The 27,048-nt window shown below is 49.3% G+C and overlaps 2 protein-coding genes and 1 long non-coding RNA gene across 3 annotated transcripts in view; 2 read left to right on the plus strand and 1 right to left on the minus strand.

Moving 5' to 3' along the window:
• The first annotated feature begins 33 nt into the window (after positions 1-33).
• On the plus strand, positions 34-8,315 carry LOC143438067 (uncharacterized). The gene is made up of 2 exons (XR_013107154.1): positions 34-206; positions 4,873-8,315. It is a non-coding gene; the product is annotated as an uncharacterized LOC143438067 (long non-coding RNA).
• On the minus strand, positions 7,921-11,559 carry Actb (actin beta). Its single transcript, XM_076923566.1, has 6 exons — positions 11,419-11,559; positions 10,345-10,473; positions 10,018-10,257; positions 9,123-9,561; positions 8,851-9,032; positions 7,921-8,726 (listed from the first exon to the last, which is right to left on the minus strand). Exons 2-6 carry the CDS (start codon positions 10,465-10,467, stop codon positions 8,583-8,585), a joined length of 1,128 nt encoding a protein of 375 aa, XP_076779681.1. The 5' UTR covers positions 10,468-10,473; positions 11,419-11,559; the 3' UTR covers positions 7,921-8,582.
• The window catches only part of LOC143438065 (uncharacterized), a 27,306-nt gene continuing 10,950 nt past the window's right edge, over positions 10,693-27,048 (plus strand). The window contains exon 1 of the mRNA XM_076923567.1: positions 10,693-12,689. Coding sequence (XP_076779682.1) covers positions 10,966-11,523 — 558 coding nt within the window. The 5' untranslated portion in view covers positions 10,693-10,965 and the 3' untranslated portion in view covers positions 11,524-12,689. The remainder of the gene's footprint in view (positions 12,690-27,048) is intronic.

Consider the following 27,048-nt stretch of genomic DNA (forward strand, 5'->3'; position numbering starts at 1 on the left):
CCCGGATGGACCCGGTGCTGTCGCCATATTGGGTGTGGCATAAGGAACTATCAGGGTTCTGAGGCGCCCAGAAGGTCACAAATGACTAGTCTCTAAGCTACCTCCGCAGTTTCTTGCTGTCATTCCAACATGCGTCCTGCTCCAGGCCTTTGCATTTGCCCTTCGCGCTGCACACTACGCTCCAAGTCATCTGTCACAGCTCTCAGGTAGCCTATATAACCATAGCAACCTTCATGTGCACACGCTCCTGAATATGCCCCTCATCTTGCGTTATCACTCTGAATAGCTCTTTGCACCGTCTGACTTGGTATACCTTTTTTGTTTGTTTTGAGACATGGTCTCACTGTGTAGCCCTGGCTGTCCTGGAATTAGCTATAAAGACCAGGCTGGCCTTGAAGTCACAGAAATCCGCCTGCCTCTGCCTCTCATCTATGTCTAGGCCTCTGTATTTTTTTTTTAATACTACTGAGGATTGAACCTAAGACTTCATGCGTGCTAAGTAAGTGCCCAACTTGTACCCCCATAACTAAGCAGAGACTTGCCTGGTACTGTTCTTTGATTGTCATAACACTGAATAAATATTTGTTGAATAAATGAATGATAAAATTTTCCACAATGTTTCTAGCTAAAAATGGTTTACTAGAGCTGGTGAAATGACTCATCAGAGAAAGGAGCTTGACTCTGACTGACCACCTGAAGTGAGTGTCATCCCGAGGATGCACATGCCAGAAGGAGAAAACTGACTCCTGGCAACTGTCCTCCGATGTCTATGTCTGCCCCTGGCATGCACACATGCCCTTGCCCGAGTGCACACAGAGAAAGAGAAAGGAAGGAAAACTAGATTTTTTTAAAATTAAAAGAATAGTTTAAGTTCAGCTGAGTGCTTGTCTAACAGGTACATAACCCGGGGTTCCGTCCCCAGCACTATATAAACCAAACCAAATGGATGCAATCTCAGGACTTAAAAAGTGGAGGCAGGAGGACCTGGAGCACATCAAGGTTATCCTAGGTTCTACAGTGAGTCTAAAGCCAGCCTGGTCTACATAGTGTGTTTCAGGACAGCCAAGGCTACAGGGGAACTAATACACTCTTCTTCCCTCCTTGGGGCATATAATTAAAGTAATAATTATGAAAATTAATCAAATTATGAACACAGCGGGAAAACTGGGTTTGAAGCCCCTGCTTAAACCCTCCAGTTCAGCATTGTCATCTACTACAGAGAGGAAAAAGCTAAAGCGGTAGGAAGCCACAGAAGGTGGAGCCTGGAACAGGGGGTGGGTGGAGCCACTGAGAGAGCCTGATCGCTCGGCTGGCTGGTTCTGACTATGCTAGATAAAGACTGCCACAGTGTACTCCCGTCCCCATCTCCCTTCAGGACCATCACCACACAACAGTTTCTTCTTTTTTAATTTTTAATTACATTTCTTATTTTACCCTGTGTGTGTGTGTGTGTGTGTGTGTGAGAGAGAGAGAGAGAGAGAGAGAGAGAGAGAGAGAGAGAGAGAGAGGAGATAGGTGCATGTGGCAAGAAGCAGGTGCGAAAGTCAGAGGCCAGACCTGGGGAGTCCGTTCTCTCCGCCAAGAGGCTGTCGTCAAATCCTTAGGCTTGCACGGCAGATACTTTCTTTCCTCACTGAGCAATCTTGCAAGCCCTTTCCAGATTTTTTTGAGCTAGAGTATCAGAAATCTTAGAGTTGCCTGACACTCTCCTTAAAAAAAAAAAAAAAAAAAAAAAAAGATTTATTTATTCATTTTAATGTATATGAGCACACCATTGCTCTCTTCAGACACACCAGAAGAGGGCATCGGATCCCATTACAGATGCTTTTGAGCCACCATGTGGTTGCTGGGAATTGAACTCAGGAAGAGCAGTCGGAGCTCTTAACCACAGAGCCATCTCTCCAACCCACCTGACACTAGTTAAGGCTGGCCTCCAACGGCTCCTCCCGCCTCTGCTTCCCTAGTGCTAGAGTCACAGATGTGTGCCATCACACTTGGAGGTACATTATGCAACAATGAAAGCTAATCAGAAAAGGCTCCCATTGTGGAGCCCTGGATTCCAACTCAAGGACATTCTAAGAAGAGCCAAGCCTGTGATACACGACAAAGATATTACTGTCCTGGGTAAAGGCCAGTGATAGAGGGCTTGTCTTGGAGTAGCCTTTGAGCTGAAAAAAAGAAAGAAAGAAAGAAAAAGAGTGTTGGGCTGCCAAGGTGGCTCAGAACCCATATAAGAGTAAAAGGAGAAAATAAAATTGTCCTCTGGTCTTCACAAGCAAACAGTGGTTTATCTTGACATGACTAAGGTAATGCCATCTTGTCCTGACTCCATTTTGTATCTGCTTAGACACTTCTCAGTCCCTGCTCCTCAGCAGCTCCATTGGCCTCAGCTACATACACATTTGTCATTTCTGTGACCTTGAACAGGGCCCAGATGTATTAGCCCAAATAATTAATATTTATACAAACTAAACATAAAGAACCAAAAAGTTAGAGATCAAGATATACTACTTAATATAAGAGATCTGCTAAATTAATTTAGATTTTTATAAAACTGCACTATAAAAGAAACCATATGCTTGCTGTATGTGTTCTTAACCACTGAGCCATCTCTCCACCCCAGAGTGAAGGACAGGTTCAAGCATAGCAAGCATAGCAAACATAGCATTGGTCTCACCCTTGCTAAACTATTAGACTCTTAAAGCTAGGCACCCAGGTCTGTTCCCTTATTTGGCCAGTTCCTTACGCCTGACTAAAACTCCAAGGTCCAACTATCCAAACACCAAGGCCCAGCAGTCAAAATTCATTGTTTGGTTACAGTGACGAGAGTATCTACTCAGGACTTTTCATCTCTCCCCCAGTGCAGACCTTCCCCTTTTCCCCTTAAAAACTCATCTTTGTCCAGTCCAGAGCTTCCTCCACCTCTGTTGTCCCTTTGGGGTAGCAAATCTTTGTGCTGAGAATTTGGTGTCTGGGTGTGTTCTATGCCAAATCGGAGGCCACTTCACACTGGATTGATTTGAATTCAAGGCCAGCCTGGTCTACATTGTGAGTTCCTGGCCAGCCAAAGCTACAAAGTGAGACCCTGTCTCAAAAACAGATTTTTTAAAAATTACTTCCAGGACGCTGAAGAGATTGCTCCGCAGTTGAGAGAACGTGCTGATCTTCCGGAGAACCTGAGTTTGGCTCCCAGCACCTATAGCCTCAGGTAGCTCCATCCCCCAGAGGATCTGACATCCTCAGGCCCCTGCACATGCATGTGTATAAACACACACAAACATTCGCATGGGTATGGATGTCTTGCCTGCATGTGTGTTTGTGTATCACATGCGTGTGGTGCCCACAGAGGTCAGAGGATGGTGTCAGATCCCCTGAGACTGGAGTTACAGATAGTTGTAAGCTACCAGGTGAGACTCAGATCTGAGTCTTCTGCAAAAGCAGCCAGTGCTCTTTAACTACTGAACCATGGCTTCCAGCCCAAAGCCCAGACTGTTTTCACTCTGGTGACTAGTCACTGTCAGTCCCTACAGTGGTCAGTTTTGGTCACTAGAAGTGTGCAAACCTACAGGGTCCAGAGGGAACTCCAGTGCACCTGCAGCCTCTGCACTGCCAACGAGGAGGCGTAAATGTAGACTCATCGTTTGTAACAAATGGAGCACCCAGCTTCCCCGTGCTGGCAGTGGGGGCGGCTGTGGGTGGATGAGGACAGGCTTCACGGGGACTCTCAGTGCTTTCCCTTGGATCTCACTGTGTACCTAAAAACTGCTCTAGAGAATATTTTTTGCCTTCAGTGCTGGGTACAGACTCAGGAACTGGTATACGATAGGGAAGTGCTTTGCCACTGAGCCACATACACAGTTAATCAGCTTTTTCTTTTAATCTGGGGGAGCACAGATATTGGGGTTCGGAAGATAAAAGTGCTTGCTGCCAGGTTTGATGAGCTGAGTATTCAGTTTCAGGACCCACATGGTAGGAGGAGAGAACCAACTCCCACAAATTGTCCTCTGACCTACACACACACACACACACACACACACAGAGAGAGAGAGAGAGAGAGAGAGAGAGAGAGAGAGATCCTTACTTACCTTCATATGTAAGCCACTACACATAAAACAATGAAAAATATTGTTTAGAAATGTGGTTGTGAGCCGGGCAGTGGTGGCACACGCCTTTAATCCCAGCACTTGGGAGGCAGAGGCAGGCAGATTTCTGAGTTCGAGGCCAGCCTGGTCTACAAGGTGAGTTCCAGGACAGCCAGGACTACACAGAGAAACCCTGTCTCGAAAAACCCAAAAAAAAAAAAAAAAAAAAAAAAAAAACCAAAAAAAAAAGAAAGAAAGAAAGAAATGTGGTTGTGCATGATTTTAATACAAGCACTCGGGAGGCAGAGGCAGGCAGATCTCTCTGAGTTTGAGGCCAGCCTAAGTCTATGGAGTGAGTTCCAGGACAGCCAGGGCTGTATAGAGAAACCCTATCTTCCTGTCTTGAATTGAAAAACCAGGAAAAAAAAAAAGGAGTGTGTGTGTGTGTGTGTGTGTGTGTGTGTGTGTGTGTGTGTGTGTGTAAATGCACATGTGGAGGTTACACAGGTGCCCTCATTTTCTACCTTGCTTAAGACAGGCTCTCTTTGCTGCTGTGTAAACCATGACAGTTGGCCTGAACTTCAAGGGATTCTCCTGCCTCTACCTCCTGTCTGACTGTGAAGTGCTGGGATTACAGATATTCCCTATGTCTGACCTGACATACTGGGTATCTGAATTCAGTTTCTCATGGTTGTATACTGAACACTTTACGAAGCTATTGCACACTTGCAATGCAGCCTGCATGACTAAAGAACTGAATTCTTCTTCTACTAAATTTAAATTTAAATAGACTCAAGTCCCACAGAACTGAGCTGAGTACGGAGAGTAGCCCTTCACTGCTGGGAGAATGTGGCTCAGTTCAGGATGTTCACCTAGGATCCTCCAGTGAGGGTCCTGCTCGGTTCACACAGTTTTAGACCATCCAGGACTGCATGGTAAGACATTCACCTCCTTTTTTTTTTTTTGTTTGTTTGTTTGTTTGTTTGTTTGTTTTTGGAGACAGGGTTTCTCTGTGTAGTCCTGGCTGTCCTGGAACTCATTCACCTCCTTTTTATTGGTTAGGTTTTTGTTTTTGTTTTTTTTGTTTTTTTGTTTTTTTTTTTCTGCTTCCTTGAGACAGTCTCATGTATCTAAGGTTGAATTTGAACTTCTCCGTTCTACCTCCCACATACTGAAATGGCAACCCTGTACCATCCTGACCCAACTCAGTCTCAGCTATATGCTGAATTTACTATGAGCTCATGCTACAGGAGACTGTCTATAACACACACATGTACACACACACACACACATTTTTTGCTGGACAATAAGTGACAGTGGTATGGGCTGTGAACGGTTTCTGCCGTCTGTTGGGTGACTCCCAGCTGGTCAGATGCAGTGTGCCCTCCCAGGGCCACTCTTTCACTCAGCGCCACCACTTGCCCTTCTCCTAGTGCTAAAACAATGGCTGCCCTGCCAGCCTGTCTTCCCTATCCTGACATGTGTTCGGTTCTTGCCGAGAGCACTGTGATCGTGAACAGATCCCCCTGTCATCTTCATGGGGCTCTGTGAAGGAAGATCTGGAATGCCACCTGTGTTGGCACAAGATTTGGGTGTCCTGTAGGAGAAGTGTAGGGTTCAAGTCTTCAAAGGTGAATATTAGGGTCACAGCTGCCTCTTGGGGGAATCCAGTGACCTGAAAAAGCCAGAGCCAACTGGAGTAGAGTCTGCAAAGGCGAAACTGCCCTCTTGGAGATGGAGGAGGGAACACAGAACAGAAGCTGCCATTATAGAACAAAGTTTTCACATTCTGGAAAGCAAAGAATCAAGGGTGGGGGGAATGTTTGCTTATCAGACCACTCATCAATACTTTTTGTTTTGTTTTGAGACAATATCTCCATGTAGCCCAAGCTGGCCTCTAAGTCACTCACTATGTAGCCAAGGATGACCTTGGACGATTCCTGCTGGGGATCAAACCAAGGGCTTTGTGTATGCTAGGCAAGAACTCTGTCAGCTGAACGATAGCTGTTGTTGGCGGTGGTAGAGTACTGGAGGTTTGGGGGAAGCATTCAGGAGCTGGAGGCAGGAGGATCAGAAAAGGGTTGAAGGCAGACTTCTCTGGGATGTGCACAGCCCAGGCTTTGTTGGAGCCTGGCCTTCAGTAGCCAGTTTGCCTGTTGGACCCAGGAGAAAAGGGGGCGGGGCCGGAGGCTGCACTGGATACTCTGAAGGTTATGCTTTGGATCCTTTAATGGCAAAAGATTGAAGGAGCATCAGCTGCTACTGGTGTGTCCATTTCTCAAATGGCAACTTGGCAACCAACCTGTGCCCTGTTCTGTCCTACGGGGAGGTAGTGTTTTGTCTCTCAGCTTTGTCCCCAGTCAACCCTAGATTTCAACTGACTCTTGCATTGTCCGGCCTGGTTACCCTCCTCTAATCCTCTGCCCTGGTCTATGTATGGGCCTATATTACCTGTTCTTTTGTCTCTTTTTCAGCAGCTTTGGCTGTCCTGGAGCTTACTACATAGAACAGGCTGACCTTGAACTCACACATCCACCTGTCTCTTCTCAAGAACTGGAATTAGAGGTGTGAACTATCATGCCCAGCCTGATTGAAAAAAGAAAAAAGAAATCAAATTTCTTGGGTTTTGTTATCACCTGAGGTAGTTTACTTCGGTTTGGTTTAAGGACTTTTGAGGTGGTGTCTCATTCTCAGTATGTAGATAGGGATGGCCTTGCACTGTCCCCTGCGTTCACCTCTGAAATACCAGATTTATGGACTCATTAACCCAGGGTCTCACGATGTAGTCCAAGCTGACCTCAGCCTTGCCTCAGCCTCAGCCAGATAGGATGACAAGTATCCACCACATCTGGCCCTTGAACTTTGATGTCCACACTACGAGACCACATCCCACTGTACTGTGATCCAGTGCTCTTTAGCATGGCCTCTGCTCTCCCTGGATTTGGTCATGGGCCTTAGCCCTCAACAGCTAAACCATGTCTCCAGTCCCAAACCTGTCTGTATATAGATTTGCTTTCACTTACGGACTTATGCTTACCATACACTGGACACCTCCTGAAGGCAGGCACACACCTGGCTTGGTTTTTGTGTTGCCCACAGGATTGTTTGGGAATAAATGATGGTTGGGGTGGGTGAATGGATGGAGATATTATATATATAATGTATATTATATATATGTCAATGGATGGATGGACTGATAGGTGTACACCTGAGTGGAATAGTAGGTGGGCAGATGGGTGGAGATGGCCAACCAGTAGTCTCTGCATGTGTTAACAAATGACCCAGATCCAAGTTAAACCCTGACATCTAAGCCCAGACTCATCTGGAGCCGTGTGCCTTGTGGAAGGGACTTATTTTCATATGACCCTCTTCCTCCCATCTTTAGTAGCCTGGCATAGGTGAACCTTAGTCCTAGGCTCTCACTCAGTACCCGGATGCCCATCCATGGGAAGGAAGCCATAGGCTTTCTGGTGTCATGGACCTGGAAAAGGGAAGGGCTGCCAAGATTGCTTTCACTTCCCACTCATTCTTGCAGTCAGAAAGAGGCCTCCAGGACTCAAGGTTTGACTCTAGAAATCCAGGTAGCTATGCAGGTTGGAGCAAAAGGTGTGGACCTCCCTGGTTGAGGTAGGTAGGGTTGATGAGAAATTTCAGTTAGGGTACCTTCCCAACTCCCCACCCTCCCTCAAGGCAATCAGGAGGTGGGGTATTTGTGAGACCTCCTTAAGTAAGGTCATGATCCTGTAGCCTCCTCCTCCTCCTCCAAGCAGAGGTCCAGTCCCACACCCACCCAACCTGTGCCCCACACCCAGCAAAGCCACAAAGCCACAAGCTGATGTAAGGTGTGCACTTTTATTAAAATGGTCTCAAGTCAGTGTACAGGCCAGCCCTGGCTGCCTCAACACCTCAGCCCACTCCCAGGGAGACCAAAGCCTTCATACATCAAGTTGGGGGGACAAAAAAAAAAAAGGGAGGGGGGGTCACGATGGCTGACCATTCAGAAATTAAAAACAAAAATGAAGTATTAAGGCGGAAGATTTAAAAAAATTTTTGCAGTACATAATTTACACAGAAGCAATGCTGTCACTTTCCCCGGTATGGACTCAGGGCATGGACTCGGCCATCCTCCTCTTAGGAGTGGCTTTTGGGAGGGTGAGGGACTTCCTGTAACCACTATTTCATGGGTACTTGGAATGACTATTAAAAAAAAAAAACAAAAAAACAAAAAAACAATGTACAATCAAAGTCCTCAGCCACATTGTAGAACTTTGGGGGATGTTTGCTCCAACCGACTGCTGTCGCCTTCACCGTTCCAGTTTTTAAATCCTGAGTCAAAAGCGCCAAAACAAAACAAAAAACTTTTTAAAAAAAAATTAAAAAAAAAAAAAAAAAGAACAAAAAAACAAAGCCATGCCAATGTTGTCTCGTTTTTTTTTTTTTCTGCGCAAGTTAGGTTTTGTCAAAGAAAGGGTGTAAAAACGCAGCTCAGTAACAGTCCGCCTAGAAGCACTTGCGGTGCACGATGGAGGGGCCGGACTCATCATACTCCTGCTTGCTGATCCACATCTGCTGGAAGGTGGACAGAGAGGCCAGGATGGAGCCGCCGATCCACACAGAGTACTTGCGCTCAGGAGGAGCAATGATCTGAAATAAAGCAAGACAGTGATGGTGAGCATTCTGGATGCTGGTTTTACCTTAAGCCAAGAAGGTTGCTCTGGCAACAGGGCCCACCCCCACCATGGGACCAGGCTAAGGATGCTTAGCTCACCTTGATCTTCATGGTGCTAGGAGCCAGAGCAGTAATCTCCTTCTGCATCCTGTCAGCAATGCCTGGGTACATGGTGGTGCCACCAGACAGCACTGTGTTGGCATAGAGGTCTTTACGGATGTCAACATCACACTTCATGATGGAATTGAATGTAGTCTCATGGATGCCACAGGATTCCATACCTGAAAGGAAAAGTGAGAGGGATCAGACTTATAGTGTGGCCTCCAGAGTTGGTCACCTTCAGGTGGAAAAGGGACTAGACATCAACTCACCCAAGAAGGAAGGCTGGAAAAGAGCCTCGGGGCATCGGAACCGCTCATTGCCAATAGTGATGACCTGGCCGTCAGGCAGCTCATAGCTCTTCTCCAGGGAGGAAGAGGATGCAGCAGTGGCCATCTCCTGCTCGAAGTCTAGGGCAACATAGCACAGCTTCTCTTTGATGTCACGCACGATTTCCCTCTCAGCTGTGGTGGTGAAGCTGTAGCCACGCTCGGTCAGGATCTTCATGAGGTAGTCTGTCAGGTCCCGGCCAGCCAGGTCCAGACGCAGGATGGCATGAGGGAGAGCGTAGCCCTCATAGATGGGCACAGTGTGGGTGACCCCGTCTCCGGAGTCCATCACAATGCCAGTGGTACGACCAGAGGCATACAGGGACAGCACAGCCTGGATGGCTACGTACATGGCTGGGGTGTTGAAGGTCTCAAACATGATCTATAGAGAAAAACATACAGTGTTGTCAAGTTCCTAAAGCCACAGAAATACTCAGGGCAGGCGAGACAGCGAGGATAGATTGGAGACATGCAAAGAGTGCAAGAACACAGCTAAGTTAAGTGTGCTGGGAGTCTCAGGACAGGGGCTCCACTTAGACCTACTGTGCATCTACTGAATACACACTCCAAGGCCACTTATCAGCAGCCTCATTAGCTTTCGTCACACGAGCCATTGTTAGTACCTACACCCACAGCACTGTAGGGCTTAAAACACCTAGTCAGAAAGGCAATCGAGAGAAAAAAAGACCTCATCTGGGAAAGAGCAGAAACTGCAAAGTTCCAAGGGAGACTCAGCTCATAGAAGAGAGTCCTATGGGAGAATGGCAGAAGAAAGACAATTGAGAAAGGGCGTGGCTGAGAAGCTGGCCAAAGAGAGGGGGTCACCCAGGATACTGACCTGGGTCATCTTTTCACGGTTGGCCTTAGGGTTCAGGGGGGCCTCGGTGAGCAGCACAGGGTGCTCCTCAGGGGCCACACGCAGCTCATTGTAGAAGGTGTGGTGCCAGATCTTCTCCATATCGTCCCAGTTGGTGACAATGCCGTGTTCAATGGGGTACTTCAGGGTCAGGATGCCTCTCTTGCTCTGGGCCTCGTCGCCCACGTAGGAATCCTTCTGACCCATACCCACCATCACACCCTGCGGAGGGGAACATCGTTCTTAGCACTGGCATCGTCCCACAAGAAAACCCCCGGGGTGCCACTCCCAAAGTAAAGGGTCACTTACCTGGTGCCTAGGGCGGCCCACGATGGAGGGGAAGACGGCCCGGGGAGCATCGTCGCCCGCGAAGCCGGCTTTGCACATGCCGGAGCCGTTGTCGACGACGAGCGCAGCGATATCGTCATCCATGGCGAACTATAAGGGTACAAAAGAGGGCTATGGTCACCGTGAGGCCGCCAAGAGCAGCCGCTGCCGCCCTGCCCACTTCCGGCACGCCGCGGCCTCGAGCCGCCAGGGGGCGCGCGCCCAAGCTCAGGGGACAAAGGAAGCGCAGGCCGTCCGCATTATTACCATAAAAGGCAAACGCTGGCCCGGAGGCGGACCCACGGCAGGAAGCCAGGCCTCCGCCCCCTCCCCAAACCGGCGCAGGCCCCGCCTACTCTGCGCCGACGGGCGGCTAGTGCGCGCGCGGGAGGCGACCACACCCAACAGGAAACGCGAGCAGGCGCCCCAGCCGCTGTGACCCCGCCCCTTCCGGACAACGGCCCCGCCCTTGCCCAACCCCAAGCGGCCGCGCTGCTCGTCTCACTACGCACGCGCAACTCTAACTCGGAAGAGGGGGAGAGGAAGAGCTCCCTCCCCAGCGCGCACGCGCCCGCCAGCCCAGTGATAGAGCGCGCACGCGTAATGGCTTCCCAGCCCCCACCCGGCCGAGCCGGTCCCACCGCGCCCGCCAGCCGGGCAAGCCGAATGGGCAAACTGGTTTGGACAAAGACCCATAGGCCATCAAGGCGTGATTGTAGCGTCTGTTTCCCAATACTGTGTCCTCTCAAGGTGGACAGAAACAGCCTAACACCCGCAATCCGCACCGGCTCTCCATGTGCCTACACCGCGACCCTAGTGTGTCCCCAAGCCCCGCGCAGCGAGCGGGAGCGAGCCCACGAGTGTCTACACCGCGGGAATACGGCTGCAAAGAGTCTACACCCTGGGCGGAAAGTTGGCTCTGCCAGTGTCCGCTCCGCGGCCCGGCACCACCCTCCACCCCTCCACGGAGTCCGCTCTGAGTGTTCCTCACGACCCTGCAGCGAGGTACTGCCCACGGGAGAGTTGAGGCCCGCTGGGCCCGGCGTCCCTGCTTACCTGGTGGCGGGTGTGGACCGGCGACGGAGGAGCTGCAAGAAGGCTGTGCTCGCGGGTGGACGCGGACTCGACAGTGGCTGCGCGTTGCGCCGCCGGGTTTTATAGGACGCCACAGCGGCCACTCGAGCCATAAAAGGCAACTTTCGGAACGGCGGGCTCTGATTGGCTCCGCGTCGCTCACTCACCGGCCTCGCCGCACAGTGCAGCATTTTTTTACCCCCTCTCCCCTCCTTTTGCAAAAAAAAAAAAAAAAAAAAAAAAAGAAGAAGAAGAAAAAAAAAGCCGAGAGAGAAAACGAGATTGAGGAAGAGGATGAAGACTTTTGGCGATGGGTGCTGGCTCCGTAGGCCCAGATGTACAGGAATAGCCTCTGCCTTTGTGGTCACTGCCCCATTCAACGTCTCTGTTACTAGGCCTGCATTCTGGGGGTCACCCACCCACCCCACGACCCTCTGGGTGTGGATGTCACGTGAATATTGAGCACCTAAGTGGGCGAGGGTCAGCATGGAGGCCCGGGCCCTATTTGTGTGGCTTCTTGTTTAAGGGACACACGGAGCCTGGATTGAATGAGCAGAGAGTCACTCCCCCTTGCTAGCAATAGCCAGAAAGCCAGATCTGGGGGACCTTCTGCTGGGGTTCTATTTGCTAGGTGTGTTGGGGTACAACTTGGAAGCAGAACTCTGCATTGGAGAGGTCTTCACGGATCTTGGCCACTTAGAGACTCAAGGCCATACTCCCAAGGATAGGGCAAGCCCTGGTGGTCCAGTGACTGGAGGCGTTGCGGGAGGATGCCTCAGATATCCCTTGCCCCGGACCTAGAAAGGAACTGTGCTCAATAGAACAAGCAAAACTTCTCATGGAGTCGGGCTCTTTTGGAAGGCTGCCTGATCACACCCAGGCAAGACTAAGCCTGGGCCGTTAGCTAGTGGCTCTGGGTGGCTGCCAGGCATCGTTGGGCTGGGGCCCACCATCCATCCTTATGCGCAGCCACAGCTGAACTGTGTGCTAGTCCATCTGCCAGCGGTGGGGACTCTGGGAGTGACAGACTGCTCAGGGAAGAGTTGGTGGTCACTGAAGCCCCAAATCCTCCAGAGAACTCCCAGCTCTCCTCACCTAAGTAGGAGAGTTCTGCTCAGCAAGCTGGCTGTTCAGCTGGTAGCTACACACAGGATCAGGGATGAGAGCCAGATCCCTCAGCTTAACTTAGAAGGACACACACCTTCTGGGAGAGAGTGACAGAAAGCTGGATTTAGGCAAGAAGGGTGCTTCAGGTAAGGTGCTTGGGGCCTGCCCTAGCTTTGCACATGCATAGTAGGTGTTCACTGGCTTACAAAGTGTAGGTGTTGAAACCAAGAAAGGCTTCATCCTTATATGGACTACAGTGGCCCTGCATGAGGAGGCCAGGCCAGCTTCCTTGTTCTAGGCTGGTGGCCGGGCATTTTGAAGTTGCAGAGGCCTCCAGACCATCACCCCCCAGCATACGCTGTGTACTGGAAACACACCCCCAGGTTCAGAAATACTTTATCTTTCTCACAAAAAACAAAAAAAAAAAAAAACAAAACAACAACAACAACAAAAAAAACCCACTTGACAAAAGTCTTCAGCAGTCACCAACCCTGAGAGAAATTTCCCAGGCTGTCCCCTCCCTGCCTCCGGGGGATGGGACTGCACTGGCCCTGGCCTTGTATCTCTCAGTGGCTGGGGCAGTTTGCCAGCTGCCTGTGGACCTGCCAGTCCTGCAATTCACAGGTGGGGGTGGGGCCGGGAGAGTGCTGCCTGTCAATAAAGAGAGGCCACAGTGTTCCCAGGAGAACCCTGGTGGGGTGCAAGGGAGAAGATGCCATCGATCATTAAGGGGGAGCCTCTTGTGTGACACCAGACAGCTTTGCTAGGTTGGAGCAGACCAGATTCCCAGGCAGGACCTGTGTTGCCACTTTGTCACCTCTCAGTCCTGGGACTGGTCAAGGGGCAGGCACTTAAGCCCCACCCGACCTCTGAAACAGTTCTGGACTGTCTCACTGGCTTAGGGTTCTGTCTTGTCTGCAGTGATCATTTTCCAGTGTTCTCTTTCACATTCTTGGGAGAGAGAGAGAATTTCTCATGGTTTATTGGGAATTGGGGTGGGAGGTTTTTACCATGCATGGTCTCAGGTAGCCTAGAGTGGTCTCAAATTTGATATGTAGTGGGGTAGAGACTTGAACTGGTCCTCCTGCCTCTGCATCCTGAGTGGTGTGATTACAGGCATACACCACCATGCCCAGCTTCTCTTTGTTTGTTTGTTTGTTTGAACAGTGGCTCCCTATGTAGCCCAGGCTGGCCTCAAACTCCTGCTCTTCCTGCCTCAGCTTCCTGTGTGCTTATGAAGACAGCCGTGGTGCCTATTCAGGCTAGTCTTAATAACTCAGCACCACCCCCAGCCCCGACGACATAAAACAAGCCAGTCCTTTGAGGGGCTCCATCAACCTCCCTTCCTCCCACTAACACACACACACTGAGGGACTCTGTTCTGTGGAATGAATGAGAGACCGCCGGGGTGTCCTCAGCCCAGACAAAGGAGAGGACCCTGAGAGGCCGGCAGAGGTGGAGGGGCCTGAGCTGTTGAGTTTGGGGTACAGACAGGAGATAGTAAGCACAGAAAACAAGGTGGGGGTGGGGGGGAAAAGAGGAAGTGGAGGAAGGGGAAGGCAGAGGAAGTGAAGCTGGTCTTCTCCAGAGAACTTTGGCCTCACAAAGAGCTGTCACTGTTACTGTCAGGCACCCAGCTGGCAGCCACAGCCTGGCCCAGGGCGTGTGTGGGTGACACCTGTAGCTTTGGTACACTTCCCCCCACAAGGGTCCCCTTCCCTACAAGGCCTTGGGACAAGAGAATATTTACAACCTAATTCAGGGCCCACTCCCTGATCCTCAGAAGCCACATGTCACTTCTCCTGGGGACATTGAAGCCAGCTGTCCAGGAAGACCCTAAGCTGCACATTTCAAGTGAGACATTGAGGAAGAGGGGAACTTCCTGTTACACAGGCAAGAGCTTTGTCCAAGAGGGCGGGTCCTCACAGACAGCAGGATGTCAGGAAGGCGCTAAATGAATGAGGGAGGCCCTGGAACATTCCAGAAAACATACTCCCTTTTAACAGATGCAGACACTGAGATAGGACTAACAGCATGCCCAGTGCTTTAGAATCCAGCCATAAGGGCTCTGTACTCAGGGCCCTGAGCGAACAGCCTACCCTCTGCCTCACAGGGCCCCTCCCTGGGTAAAGTGGCCTCTGGAATGTCCCTGGGGACTGGGTCCAAGGACTGCTCCAAAGTTGGAATTCCTGACCCCGCCCCCTCCTTAGTACATATTTCTATCTCCCAGGGCTCAGTGAAGGCAGGCCAAAGGCCCTGTTCATAGGGTACCACTGGAAAAGTCTACTGGATGCCTGCTTCCTGCCTCCTCACCCATGCTCCCATAGCCCTGACTCCCTCAGGGCTTTTCCAATACAGGACATTTGTGTGGGGTTCCTCCAGCTGACTAACTTCTCAGCCTCTGGGGCCAGCTTCAGGCTGCCCTCTCCAGGCCCAGAGAGAGCAAGTGATCCAGGTAAGATGACCCAGAAAAGGAATAGCCTGGGGCCAATCCAAATGTCCCTTTCCTCCCAGACAGCTGCAGAGTCATCATTACTGCTGCCTGCTGGGAGTCACAATCACCATACCTACTGCCTACTCAGCAGCCAAAAGGCAGGGGGTATAGCTTCTCAGGCTCTGTTTTGAGCAGTGGGAATAAAATAAAGCAAGCATGTACCTTGAGATAGCCCTCAAATAAAAGAACATTTCTTGGTTCCAGGACGGAAACCAAAACTTTGTACTTAGGACTGGTTAGGTAGCTCAGTGGACAAAAGTGCTTGCTTGCTTTCAGGTTCAGTCTCTGGAAACCACACAGTGAAAGGAGAGAACCAACTCCCCCTAGCTGCCCTCTGACCTCCACATTAAAACCACACTATGCACACCCCTCCATGCACACACAAATGTAGGAGGTTTATTTGTTTGTTTTTTGTTGTTCATCGTGTGTGTGTGTGTGTGTGTGTGTGTGTGTGTGTGTGTGTGTGTGTGAGAGAGAGAGAGAGAGAGAGAGAGAGAGAGAGAGAGAGAGAGAGAGAGGTTTTCTTTTTTTGGAAAGACAAGTTTCACCGCTCTCCCCCCTTTGAAGATTTATTTTATTCATATGAATACACTGTAGCTGTCTTCAGACACACCAGAAGAGGGCATTGGATCCCATCACAGATGGTTGTGAGCCACCATGTGGTTGCTGGAAATTGAACTCAGGACCTCTGGAAGAGCAGCCATTGCTCTTAACCACTGAGCCGTCTCTCCATCCCCAAGACAGGGTTTCTTTATGTAGGTTGGCTATCCTGGAATGAGCTCTGTAAATCAGGCTAGCCTCAAACTCACAGAGATCATCCTGCTTTAGTTTCCTGACTGTTGGAATCAAAGGCGTACACCACCACCACCCAGCCTAAAGTATTTTAAAGAGTTTATGTATTCCTTTCACTTGCATGTACCCACGTGTGCCCATAAGAGTTTCTTATGTGTACCCATGTGTGCCCACAGGGTTTACATGTAGCACATGAATGCAGATGCCAAACAGTTGAAACCCACCTCCCGAGGATGTTGGGAATGGAATTCAGGTCCTCTGCAAGAGCAGTAAGTGTTCTTAACCACCGAGCCATCTAACTTCTGACCTAGAACTCTTGATCCCCCACCATCCATCTTCCCATCACTGGCAACTCTACCACACTCAGTTTACATGGTAATGATAAATTCTGAGTGTGTGTGGAGGAGGGTCGGGGCAGTGTACCACATGTGACAATTTGAAGAGTCAGGTCTCTTCACCTTGTGGGTCACCAGGGATCATCAGGCTTGGTGATAAACTTCTTTACTCACTGAAACATCTCACTGGTCCATGTTCATTGATTTTTCTTTCAGGCAAGTTCACATACAATAGCTCAGCCTGGCCTCAAACTCAGGGCCAAGCACTGCCATTAGAAGCGAGCTCCACGGAAATGGGGGAACTTATTAGAGTTCTTGGGAGAATTTTGAAAAATCCTTTTAAAAACTACCTTCTGTCTTGGCCCCCTAGGGCACCAGGAAAAACTGCCCCACCCTTCTGGGGGGTTCCCAGACTTTCAAATTCAGAGTGATTTATTCAGAAACAGAAACTTCCAGGTCTTCCCCTGCATAACACACCAGTAGAGAGGCCTTTCTGCTTGTCCTAGGGCAAGCAGGATTCATGTTCCTTGCTTCCAGATGGAAATGCTACCCAGTACTCAGTGGAAAGGCAGTCAGAGGAATGGAGGGAGGGTATGGACTTATCTCTGGGTCCAAATTAACAGCCTACAAGTGAGTGGCCACCAGCTCTATGTCACCAGAGGCTGACCGTGTGCTCTGCTGGTTGTCTAGGTAGACCAGAGCATTATGGGGTGACAATGAGCTGGCTCATTGTCCAACTACTTCAGATACACGTTCAAGGTGATCTCCAGTTCAAGGCCTGCCAAGGGTACATGAAGAATCTGTCTCAGAGAGTTGGAAGAAATAGCTCAGTGGTAGAGCATTTGCCTAGAACCCTCCTGGGGTGGGGCTGGGAGAGTAGGGGTGTGGCTCAATGATAGAACACCTGCCTAGACTACCTCAGCTAGGGGCTGGAGATGTGGCTCAGCAAAATGTAGTCCCTACTTCTTGATGGGTGTGGTGGTACCCATGTTTAATCCCAGCACTTGGGAGGCAGAGACAGGCGGATTTCTGAGTTCGAGGCCAGCCTGGTCTACAGAGTGAGTTCCAGGACAGCCAGGACTACACAGAGAAACCCTGTCTCAAAAAAATAAACAGTGGCCCCTAATGCATGCAGTACTCTGGATTCCATCTCCAGTACAATAAACAAACAATAAAACAGGTAGGCAGTCGGGAGTGTATAGGAAGCCAAGATCTAAAGGTCAAGCCAATGCTGGGTCATGTGGTCAGTATGAGGGGCTTGCCCCATTCCTGGTAGAGAGGGCTTAGCTTTAACAACCAATGTGGTGGTGTACGCCTTTAATCCCAGCACTGGGGAGGCAGAGGCAGGTGGACCTCTGTGAGCTCGAGGCCAGCTTGTTCCAGGACAGCCAGAGCTACATAGTGAGAATCTGTCTCTAAAAACCATAAGATAAATAAATAGATAAAAATTCTGCCTGCTCCAGCTTTTGGAAATGCCCCTCATAAGTAGAGAAGTGTAGTTACCTAAGGGACGCAGGCCTTGGAGGAAGTGGAACTGGGAGGGAGACTTAGGTGTGTCTGGCCACAGGCTGACTCAGGCTGAGCCCTAGGGGTCAGCCTGTGCCTTCCCTCCTGGCCTACCCAGCCTACTGAGAGCCTACAGGGTACTGGGAACTACCTCTAATTTGCCACACCCCTACCCAGTCAGCTGGAATCTCCCCGTTCCTTAGATGAGCAAATGAGATAGTATCAGACCAAATATGGTGGCATGGGCCTATCACTCCAGCTGTTCCAGGGGCTGAGGCAGGATGACTGGGAGAATGGGAGGTTAGACTATTAAAAAAAATGTAAATGGCCATAGTGATGCACACCTGTAACCCCAGCACCCAGGAGGCAGAGACAGGCAGATTCTATGAAGTTGAAGTCAGCCTATCTAGTGAATTTTAGGCTAGCCAAAGCTACCTAGTAAGACCCTGTCTCAAAACAAATGAAATAAAATTTCAAAAGACCTGGTATTCTCAGTTGTCCACCAGAACAAAATGGTAGGACCTTATTACAGAAGACCCACTAGTCTGTGGTTGCAGAGCATAGAGAAATCCAGCTGGAACTGACCTGAAAAATTCCTCTCTGCTGGCGAGCTTTCATGGTGCTGGAGGAAGGTGCTATCTATGTAGGCCACCAGGGTGGGGTAGGGTGAGCATCAGTGGTATTACCCTGCAGCAAAGCCTGCGTGCTACAACAGTGACCTGCCAAAGAAGATGCGTTCATTGGTGTAGCATTGGCATGAAGGCCATGGTGGCAACCACTGTTTTCTGATTGGATCTGAAACCAGCAAGGAATGTAGGCCTAGACTGTAAACCTTGTCAAAGGCCCATGGCTCCGAATACCATAGGCCCTAGGGAGGAATCTGCTACTGTTGTTTTATTAAAAGATATATTGTCAAGTCCTTCCTGAATATTTATGCTTATACTCATAAGTAAATGTTGCCCCCAGTGTTGGCCAGAAAAGTCTCTCTCAGGTGCTCAGCTGTTACACACTGGCGACTCATCTAAGACTAGTGCTAAGAGCAAGTAAGCATTAAGTGCTGAACCCTAAGTGGGTCCTCCAGGGCTGGAGAGATGGCTCAGAGGTTAAGAGCACTGACTGGCCTTCCAAAGGACCCAGGTTCAATTCCCAGCACCCACATGGCAGTTCAAAACTGTCTGCACTTCCAGCTCCAGGGGATCTGACACCCTCACACAGACATACAGGGAGAAAGAACACCAATGCACACAGAATAAAAGAAAATAAGGTATTTTAAAAAATGGGTCATCTATATCAAATTCCCACTTCAGAAACTCAGAGAACATACCAGAGAAGAGAAGAGAAAAATGTAAGAGCTGGAGGATGCAGAGGAATGTTCTGGAGTGTTCTGTAATAATACTATTCAGAGACCTGACGTGGCCATTGCGATCATGGACTTACAACTATAGTGACATGGACAGAAGCAGCCAACAAGCTGTTCCAACAGGCTGCATGGACACACCCTGAGTCCTAGGACTTGGGAGGCAGAGGCAGGCAAATCTCCATGAATTCCAGGCCAACCTGTTCCTTACAGTAAGCTCCAGGCCAGCCAGGACTGCATAAAACCTTGTCTCAAAAAACAACAAGGTGGGTAGTGGGTGGAGAATGGTCAGGTACCTAGCGGAAATGGTAGGGAAAAGTCAGGGTGCACATGATCAAAATACATTGTTTACATGTATGAAATTTTCAAGCAGGGTGTGGTGGCATACAATATATTCTATTGTATCCCATTCTATTGAAATAAATAAATAAGGGGCCAGAGAGATGACAGTGGTTTAGGGAGGGTCAGAGTTCAGTTCCCAGCATCCACAGTCACCTGTAACTCCAGTTCCAAGGGATCGATCGGATGCCCATTATGCACTAGGCACATGTATGGTACACACGCATAGATGTGTAGGCAAAGTACTATTACACATAAAATAAAGTGAATAAATCTTTTAAAATGTTTAGGTATGTAAATAAATAAAAAGGGCTGGTAAACCAGTCATGTTGGCTCAGTCTTAAGCCAATCACTTGGAAGAATGATGCAGGGTTGCCCAGAGATCAGTGGGAGTAGGCTGTGAGTTTCAGGTCAAGTTAGGCTGTAGACACACACACCTCTCAAAACAAACAAGGGCTGGGAAGTGGCTCAGTCGGTGGAGTGCTTGCCTAATATCCACAAGGCTCTGGGTTCCTCGGTTTTGTGTAGAACAAGTGTGGTGGTGTGTGCTGTATCCTCCTTACTCAGAGAAGGCAGAGGCAGGAGGGCTGGAACAAAGTCTTTAACTACATAGCAGGTTCCAGGCCAGGCCGCGTTCCACGAAATCTTGTTTCAAATGAATGAATATATATTTATATATATATATGGAACTCACTCTGTAGACCAGGCTGGCCTCGAACTCAGAAATCCACCTGCCTCTGCCTCACAAGTGCTGGGATTAAAGGCATGCGCCACCACTGCCCAGCCATAAATGAATATATTAACAACAGAGAGTGCTGTGGGGCCAGCCAGATGGCCCAGTGGCTCTAAGTCCTCATTCAGCAAATCCGGCAGCCTGTGTTGGCTAGCCGGAAGTCACAGCAGAGGCAGAGAACCGACTTCTGAAAGCTGTCCTCCTATGTCTGTGGCTTGCCGTGACAGGTCCATGGCCACGCACAGATTGCAGATGCTACCAATACAATCTTAAATTTAAACTTACAAAAAATCGATGAGGCAGGTTCTCACCCTGTAGATTTAGCCAGTCTGGAACTCTGTGTAGACAAGACAAGCCTTGAACTCCAGAGGCCTGCCTGCCTCTTCCCACCATGTGCTGTGACTCGAGGCCTGTGCTACTTATGTCTGGCTTAGAAAACAAACATTTAAGGAGATAGGGGTGTTGTTCAGTGGTAGAGCCCGCACCTAGCATATAATAGCCCTGTGTTTAAATCTTCATGTGCCACATGAGATCCTGTGACAAAAACAGTAGCAACAACAGCAAAAATGGAAACAGGGTCAACAAGATGGCTTCATGGTGCTTGTGGCCAAACTTGAGGACCTGTGTTCAATTCCCTAGGCCCTCACAATCTGTCTTCTGACCTGTATCCATATACTGTGGCTGTTTCAAGTATATACACCATAAATAAATGTAACTTAAAAAAATAAGGCAAAGTGGCTGGAGGGACGGCTCAGTGGTTAAGAGCACTGACCGCTCTTCCAGAGGACTGGTTTTATTCTTAGCTCCTGTGTGTAGCTCAAGACTGTAACTCCAGTCCTGGGGAGATCCAACACCTTCTTTTAGCCTCTAAAGGTATCAGGCACACATGTGACATACAGACATACATGCAGGCAAAACAGCATGCACACAGAATAAAACAAAAATTCCTTTAAAAAAAAAAAAAAAAAAAAAAAAAAAGCCAGCCGGGCAGTGGTGGCGCACGCCTTTAATCCCAGCCCTTGGGAAGCAGAGGCAGGCAGATTTCTGAGTTCAAGGCCAGCCTGGTCTACAGAGTGAGTTCCAGGATAGCCAAGGCTATACAGAGAAACCCTGTCTCTAAAAACAAAACAAAACAAAACAAAACAAAAGCCCTGGTTGGTGGCGCATGCCTTTAAGCCCAGCACTCCAGAGGCAGAGACAGAGGCAGGCAGATGTCTGTGAGTTCAAGGCCAGGCTGGTGTACAGAGTGAGTTCCAGGATAGCCAGGGCTTTACAGAGAAACCCCATCTCAACCCCCTCCTTCAAAAAAAAAAAAAAAAAAAAAAAACACGGGTACACAGCACAGTCTTTACCAGAACATAATTGTCTGGAGCGTATCAAGCCTTTAGGTCTTTCACAGAGTCCTGGATTTTGGGGTGCCACTGTTTTTGAGGCCCAGTTCAATGGGCCCATGGTGGCTCAGCAGGCACGGGCTCCTGTATCCCCAGAGCCTGGGCCTGACCCAAGTTTGGAAAGTCTATCAGCCACAGGCAGGTTACCTTGTAACTAGGCCTTTCCCAGCCAGGAATCTCAGCCTGTTTCTGGCCTAGCCAGGAACTGGAGCTGTCTGATGCATAACAGGCCTGGCCCAGCTGTCTAAGCTTCCTGTGCCTCCAGAATGCACGGCCCCATGCCAGCTGCTGGGGACATATGGGGACCTCCATGCTACATACAATGCCCACAGGAAAACCACAACTGTACACTGCTTAATAGAGCTCAATCTTGACTTTTCTGGGGTGTGTTTGTTTGTTTTTGCCTGTTTTGTTTTGTTTTTCGAGACAGGGTTTCTCTGTGTAGTCCTGGCTGTCCTGGAACTCACTCTGTAGACCAGGCTGGCCTCGAACTCATAAATCTGCCTGCCTCTGCCTCCCAAGTGCTGGGATTAAAGGCGTGCGTCACCACCGCCCAGCATTGTTTTTGCTTTTTTGAGACAAAGTCTCCCTATTTAGTCCTGGATGGCCTGAGACTCACTATGTAGACCAGGCTGGCCTCAAATTCACAGATATGCTTGCCTCTGTCTCCCCTGCGCTGAGATTAAAGAATCAACTTGTACCATATCACTCATATGAGTAGCAGAGGCATGGGACACAAATACCCCTGAGGCAGGGGACCATACATGGAGGGACCAGGCTGGGAAAAGAGTCCAGACCCACATTGGGATTTGCGGCAAGCCAGCTTCAGACAGTACTAGGGGCTAAAAGCCCAGAAGAGCCAGGCTCCCAGGGACATAGCTGTCTCCTCTGTCCCTTTAAGGCTTCACTGGACAGTCCACAGTGGATCCTGGCCTTTCCCCTGTGAACCACTTCAGGCTTTGTGTCAAGGAAGATTCAACTGTGTCACCCACTCATGTCACCTGGGTCTGGATGTTCTTGGGAAGTGACTCCACCTCTCTGAGCCCACAAGGATCTGTAAGAATCTATTTGGGGGTCATGGTGTTTCCCCACAGTCCCTGAAGAGAGCCCAGAAGAGGCCACTGGTGAAAGTGCAGCCCAGTTGCAGCAGAGACCCCAGCACTTTAGAGGTGCCAGCATCATGGGGTGACCTCCAAGAACAGCAGTGGCCGTGGAGTGGCAGACAAGCTGTGTGCTGCAGAGGGCAGAGCCGAGAAGAGACTCTAGCCTTTTGGAGGAGCCCAGAAGATAGTGATTTGATCCCAAGACGTTGGATATTAATTTATATGCTGGAATTTGGTTTTGCTTTGATTTGATTATGACTGTGCCATGATTCTTCCCTCTTGAAGTAAGGAAGCATGTAACTTATATTTTATTTTTATTGGAACCCACACTGGAACACTGGAACTTTTAAATGAAATTTTGGAGTTTTATAGACTTCGGATCCCCCCCCCCCCCCCCGCGTCTTATATGCGTGCATGTCTGTGTGAGGATGTCAGATCTTGGAGTTACGGACACTTATGAACTGCTGTGTTGGTGCTGGGATTTGAACCTGGTTCCTCCAGTCAGTGCTCTTTACTGTTGAGCCATCTCTCTAGTCCCTGGACTCTGGATTTTTAAGAGACTGAATTTTTTGCCGGGCAGTGGTGGCACACGCCTTTAATCCCAGCCCTTGGGAGGCAGAGGCAGGCAGATTTCTGAGTTCCAGGCCAGCCTAGTCTACAGAGGGAGTTCCAGGACAGCCAGGACTACACAGAGAAACCCTGTCTTGAAAAAACCGAGAGAGAGAGAGAGAGAGAGAGAGAGAGAGAGAGAGAGAGAGAGAGAGAGACTGACTGAATTTTCTTTCAGTTTGTTTTCTGTTTGTTTGTTTATTTGTTGTTCTGTTTTGTTTTGTCACAGGTTGCTTCTGTAGCCCTGGTTTTCTTGAAACTCACTCTGTAGACAAGACTGGCCTTGAGCTCAAGAGATTAATCTGTCTCTATCTCCTGAGTGCTTAGCTGCGCTTTCACCAATGGCCTCTCCTGGGCTCTCTTCAGGGACTGTGGGGAAACACCATGACCCCCAAATAGATTCTTACAGATCCTTGTGGGTGCCAGGCAATGGTGGCACATGCCTTTAATCCCAGCACTTGGGAGGCAGAGGCAGGTGGATTTCTGAGTTTGAGGCCAGCCTGGTCTACGGAGTGAGTTCCAGGACAGCCAGGACTACACAGAGAAACCCTGTCTCGAAAAATAAAACAAACAAACAAACAAACAAACAAACAAACAAAAACCCAGATCCTTGTGGGCTCAGAGAGGTGGAGTCACTTCCCAAGAACATCCAGACCCAGGTGACATGAGTGGGTGACACAGTTGAATCTTCCTTGACACAAAGCCTGAAGTGGTTCACAGGGGAAAGGCCAGGATCCACTGTGGACTGTCCAATAAAGCCTTAAAGGACGGAGGTAACAGCTGTGTTCCTGGGAGCCTGGCTCTTCTGGGATACCTGGGCTGATCTCAGAAAGTAAAGATTTTGGCCCCTGGCACAGTGTGAAGCTAGGGTTAAAAGTGTTCACCACCACCAGAGGATGAATCTTTAAAGCATTTTAATTGGTAAGACTGGGAACTTTTAACATGATAAACAATGTAAACACTTAACATTATACAATGTTTTACATTGTGAGTCTATATTAATGTGTGTTACAGAGACACAGGAGCAGCTGGGCTGGATAGTTTTATGTTAACCAGATACAGGCTTAAGTAGAGAGGATCTCAATTGATAAATGCCTCCAGAAGGTCCGGCTATGGGCAAACCTATGGGGCATTTTCTTAATTACTGATTAATGAGGGAGGACCCAGCCCATGGTGGGTGGTGCTACCCTGAGTTGGTGGTCCTGGGTTCTACAAGAAAGCAGGCTGAGAAAGCCATGAGGAGCAAGCTACTGCCTCCAGGTCCCTTGCCCTGTTTGACTTTCTGTCCTGACTTCTTTCAGTGACAGATTGTAATGCAGAAGCAGAAGTCAAGCAAACCCTTTCCTCCTCAACTTATTTTGTTTCATCACAGCAATGGGAAGCCCGACTGAGATCCTGTCATGCCACCACTTAGTGGTTAAGAGCCCTGGCCATAGCCGGGTGGCGGCAGTGCACACCTTCAATCCCAGCCCTCAGGAGGCAGAAACAGGTGGATCTCTGAGTTTGAGGCCAGCCTGGTCTACAAAGCATGTTCCAGGATAGGCAGGGCTACAGAGGGGAAAACCCTGTCTTGAAAAACAAACAAACAAACAAACAAACAAACAGAAAGAGCTCTGGCTGCTCTTGCAGAGACACAGGTTCAGTTCCCAGCACCTACTCAGTGGCTCACAAACAACTGCAACTCTAGTTCCAGGGGATCCAGTGACCTCTTCTAGCCTCCATGGGCTCCCAGGCATATAAATGCTGGTGCACAGACACACAAGCAAAGCACTCACACACATAAAATACAGTGTAAAAATATGAAAGCAACCCACTAACATACATACATACATATATATATATATATATATATATATATATATATATATATATGAAGCATAACTACTAATATGAGAAATGATTATATATTTAAAACAAATAGATATAAGCCCCTTTGCCCTTCCTGTGTCTTCAGAACTGAAGCTGCTCCTGGGGTACTCACACCCAGCCCTGCCAACTGTAGGCCTCCCCATTGGCTAGGCCGTGCCTTTTGTCTTTTATTTTATGTTTTGGTTTGGAAAGACGAAGGAAGGAAGGAAGGAAGGAAGGAAGGAAGGAAGGAAGGAAGGAAGGAAGGGAAGGAAGGAAAGGGGGGAGGAAGGAAAAGAGGGAAGAAAGGGGGAAGGGCTGACTCAGTCTAGTATCAAAAGTAGGGGGCGGGGACATTGTGTGGTAACTGTCTGGGGAGATGTCCCTGTCCAGGAGGGTGTGACACAGTCCTGGCAGGGAGTGTGTCTGACATGGGGATGGCTGATACCACACAGGCCCGAGGAAAGGACTGAGCTAGCTTGGGGCTTACACCACACAGCGGATGTTGGCAGCAGGGAGCAGGGGTGTGTCACAGGAAGTCCTGAGCTCTGTGAGCAGCCAGTGACTCACCCACAGTACTCACAGTTCAGACTCCAGCCTTGCTCTCCAGGGGCCCCCGGGGAAAGCAATGAAGTCTGATATCCCAGAATGTGGGAGGAGCCAGCCCTGGACAGTGCAGCTGGGAGGGGGCCTCGCCAAAGGTCAAGGGTCTTTTGGGGTGGGTTTTATGGTCTAAATAGGAGTCCGCCAAGGAGTGGATTTGGAGGAGGGTGGACAGAAGGACATGTCAGGGAACTGCTGGTTCCTGAGGTAGTAGACACTTCAGCTTTCCTAAGGTGAACTGGGCTCCATACTATTGTGTTGACCAATACCCAGGTTGTCCATGTCCACCTGAGAAAGAGCCCAGGCAGGTGAGGGCTGGGTTCACTGTCGGAGTTAATTGGGGAGTTTTCCTGTCACTGCTTGCTCACCCCCTTTGATACTGATAATTCTGGGGCACAGCTTGGGAAAGGCAGGTCAGAGGGACATTATATTCTTGGCCCTGAGGGGACATGCTGGACCTTCAAATTGAGATTCCGTTATCTGACAGGGAAGTGGAGGCTCCCATGCCTTCACTCAGCCTGGGTTCTGGAGATCGTAGGGGTAGGAGTGAAGTGGGGCTGAAGATAGGGCTCAGCAGGGTAAGGGCGCTGATTCCAGAGGACATGGGTTCGATTCCTAGCACCCACATGGCAGCTCACAAACCATCTGTAACTCTAGTTTCAGGGGATCGGACAGCCTCTTCTGGCCTCTGCAAAGCACCAACCATGCAAGCAAGCAATGCACAGACATGCATGAAGGCTAAATACCCATATGCACAAAATTAAAAATTTGAAAACAAGCCAGACACACACCTTTAAACCTAGCACTTGGGAGTCAGAGGCAGGTGGATCTCTGAGTTCGTGGCCAGCCTGGTCTACAGGGTGAGTTCCAGGGCAGCTAGAGCTACACAAATCAACCTTGTCTTGGGGAAAAAAATGAAAATAAGAGCTGAGAGCCTCCTGGGGTGCCTGAGGAATGTGACAGAGGGTAGAGTGTGTGCCCAACAGTCAGTAGCCCTGGGTATAAGCTCCAAACCATGTGTGGCAACACACAACTCTAAGGTTAGCCTTGGGGAGGTAGAGGCAGGAGGAGCAAAAGTTCCAGGTCAGTTTTGTTTCCATAGAGAGTTTGAGGCTATCCTGGGCTACATGAGACCCTGTCTCAAAACTAAAAAAAAAACTTGGTGGAAACTGAGAACCATGCCCTAGAACAGAGAAAGGAAGGGAGACAGAATGACAAAATGGCAGGCTCACCAAAAGCCTTGCCGAAAAGCCTGGTGACCTGAGTTTTGATGCCCGGGACACACAGAATGGAAAAAGAGACTTGATGCTTGAAATATGACCTCCACACACGTGCCTTGGCATCCAGCACTCACGAATGTATACCCATAGGATAGACTGTCTGTCACCCAGGGCC

The sequence above is a fragment of the Arvicanthis niloticus genome, chromosome 24 (genome assembly GCF_011762505.2).
Source record: "Arvicanthis niloticus isolate mArvNil1 chromosome 24, mArvNil1.pat.X, whole genome shotgun sequence".
In the NCBI taxonomy this organism is placed as follows: Eukaryota; Metazoa; Chordata; class Mammalia; order Rodentia; family Muridae; genus Arvicanthis; species Arvicanthis niloticus.

Bases quoted from the DNA above. Each gene is read 5' to 3' on its own strand.
- Actb (XM_076923566.1), bottom strand. From the start codon at position 10,467: ATGGATGACGATATCGCTGCGCTCGTCGTCGACAACGGCTCCGGCATG. The intron at 9,033-9,122 runs GTGAGTTGATGT...TTTTCCTTTCAG, and splicing joins TTTCCAGCCTTCCTTCTTGG to GTATGGAATCCTGTGGCATC. The intron at 8,727-8,850 runs GTGAGCTAAGCA...GCTTTATTTCAG, and splicing joins CTAGCACCATGAAGATCAAG to ATCATTGCTCCTCCTGAGCG.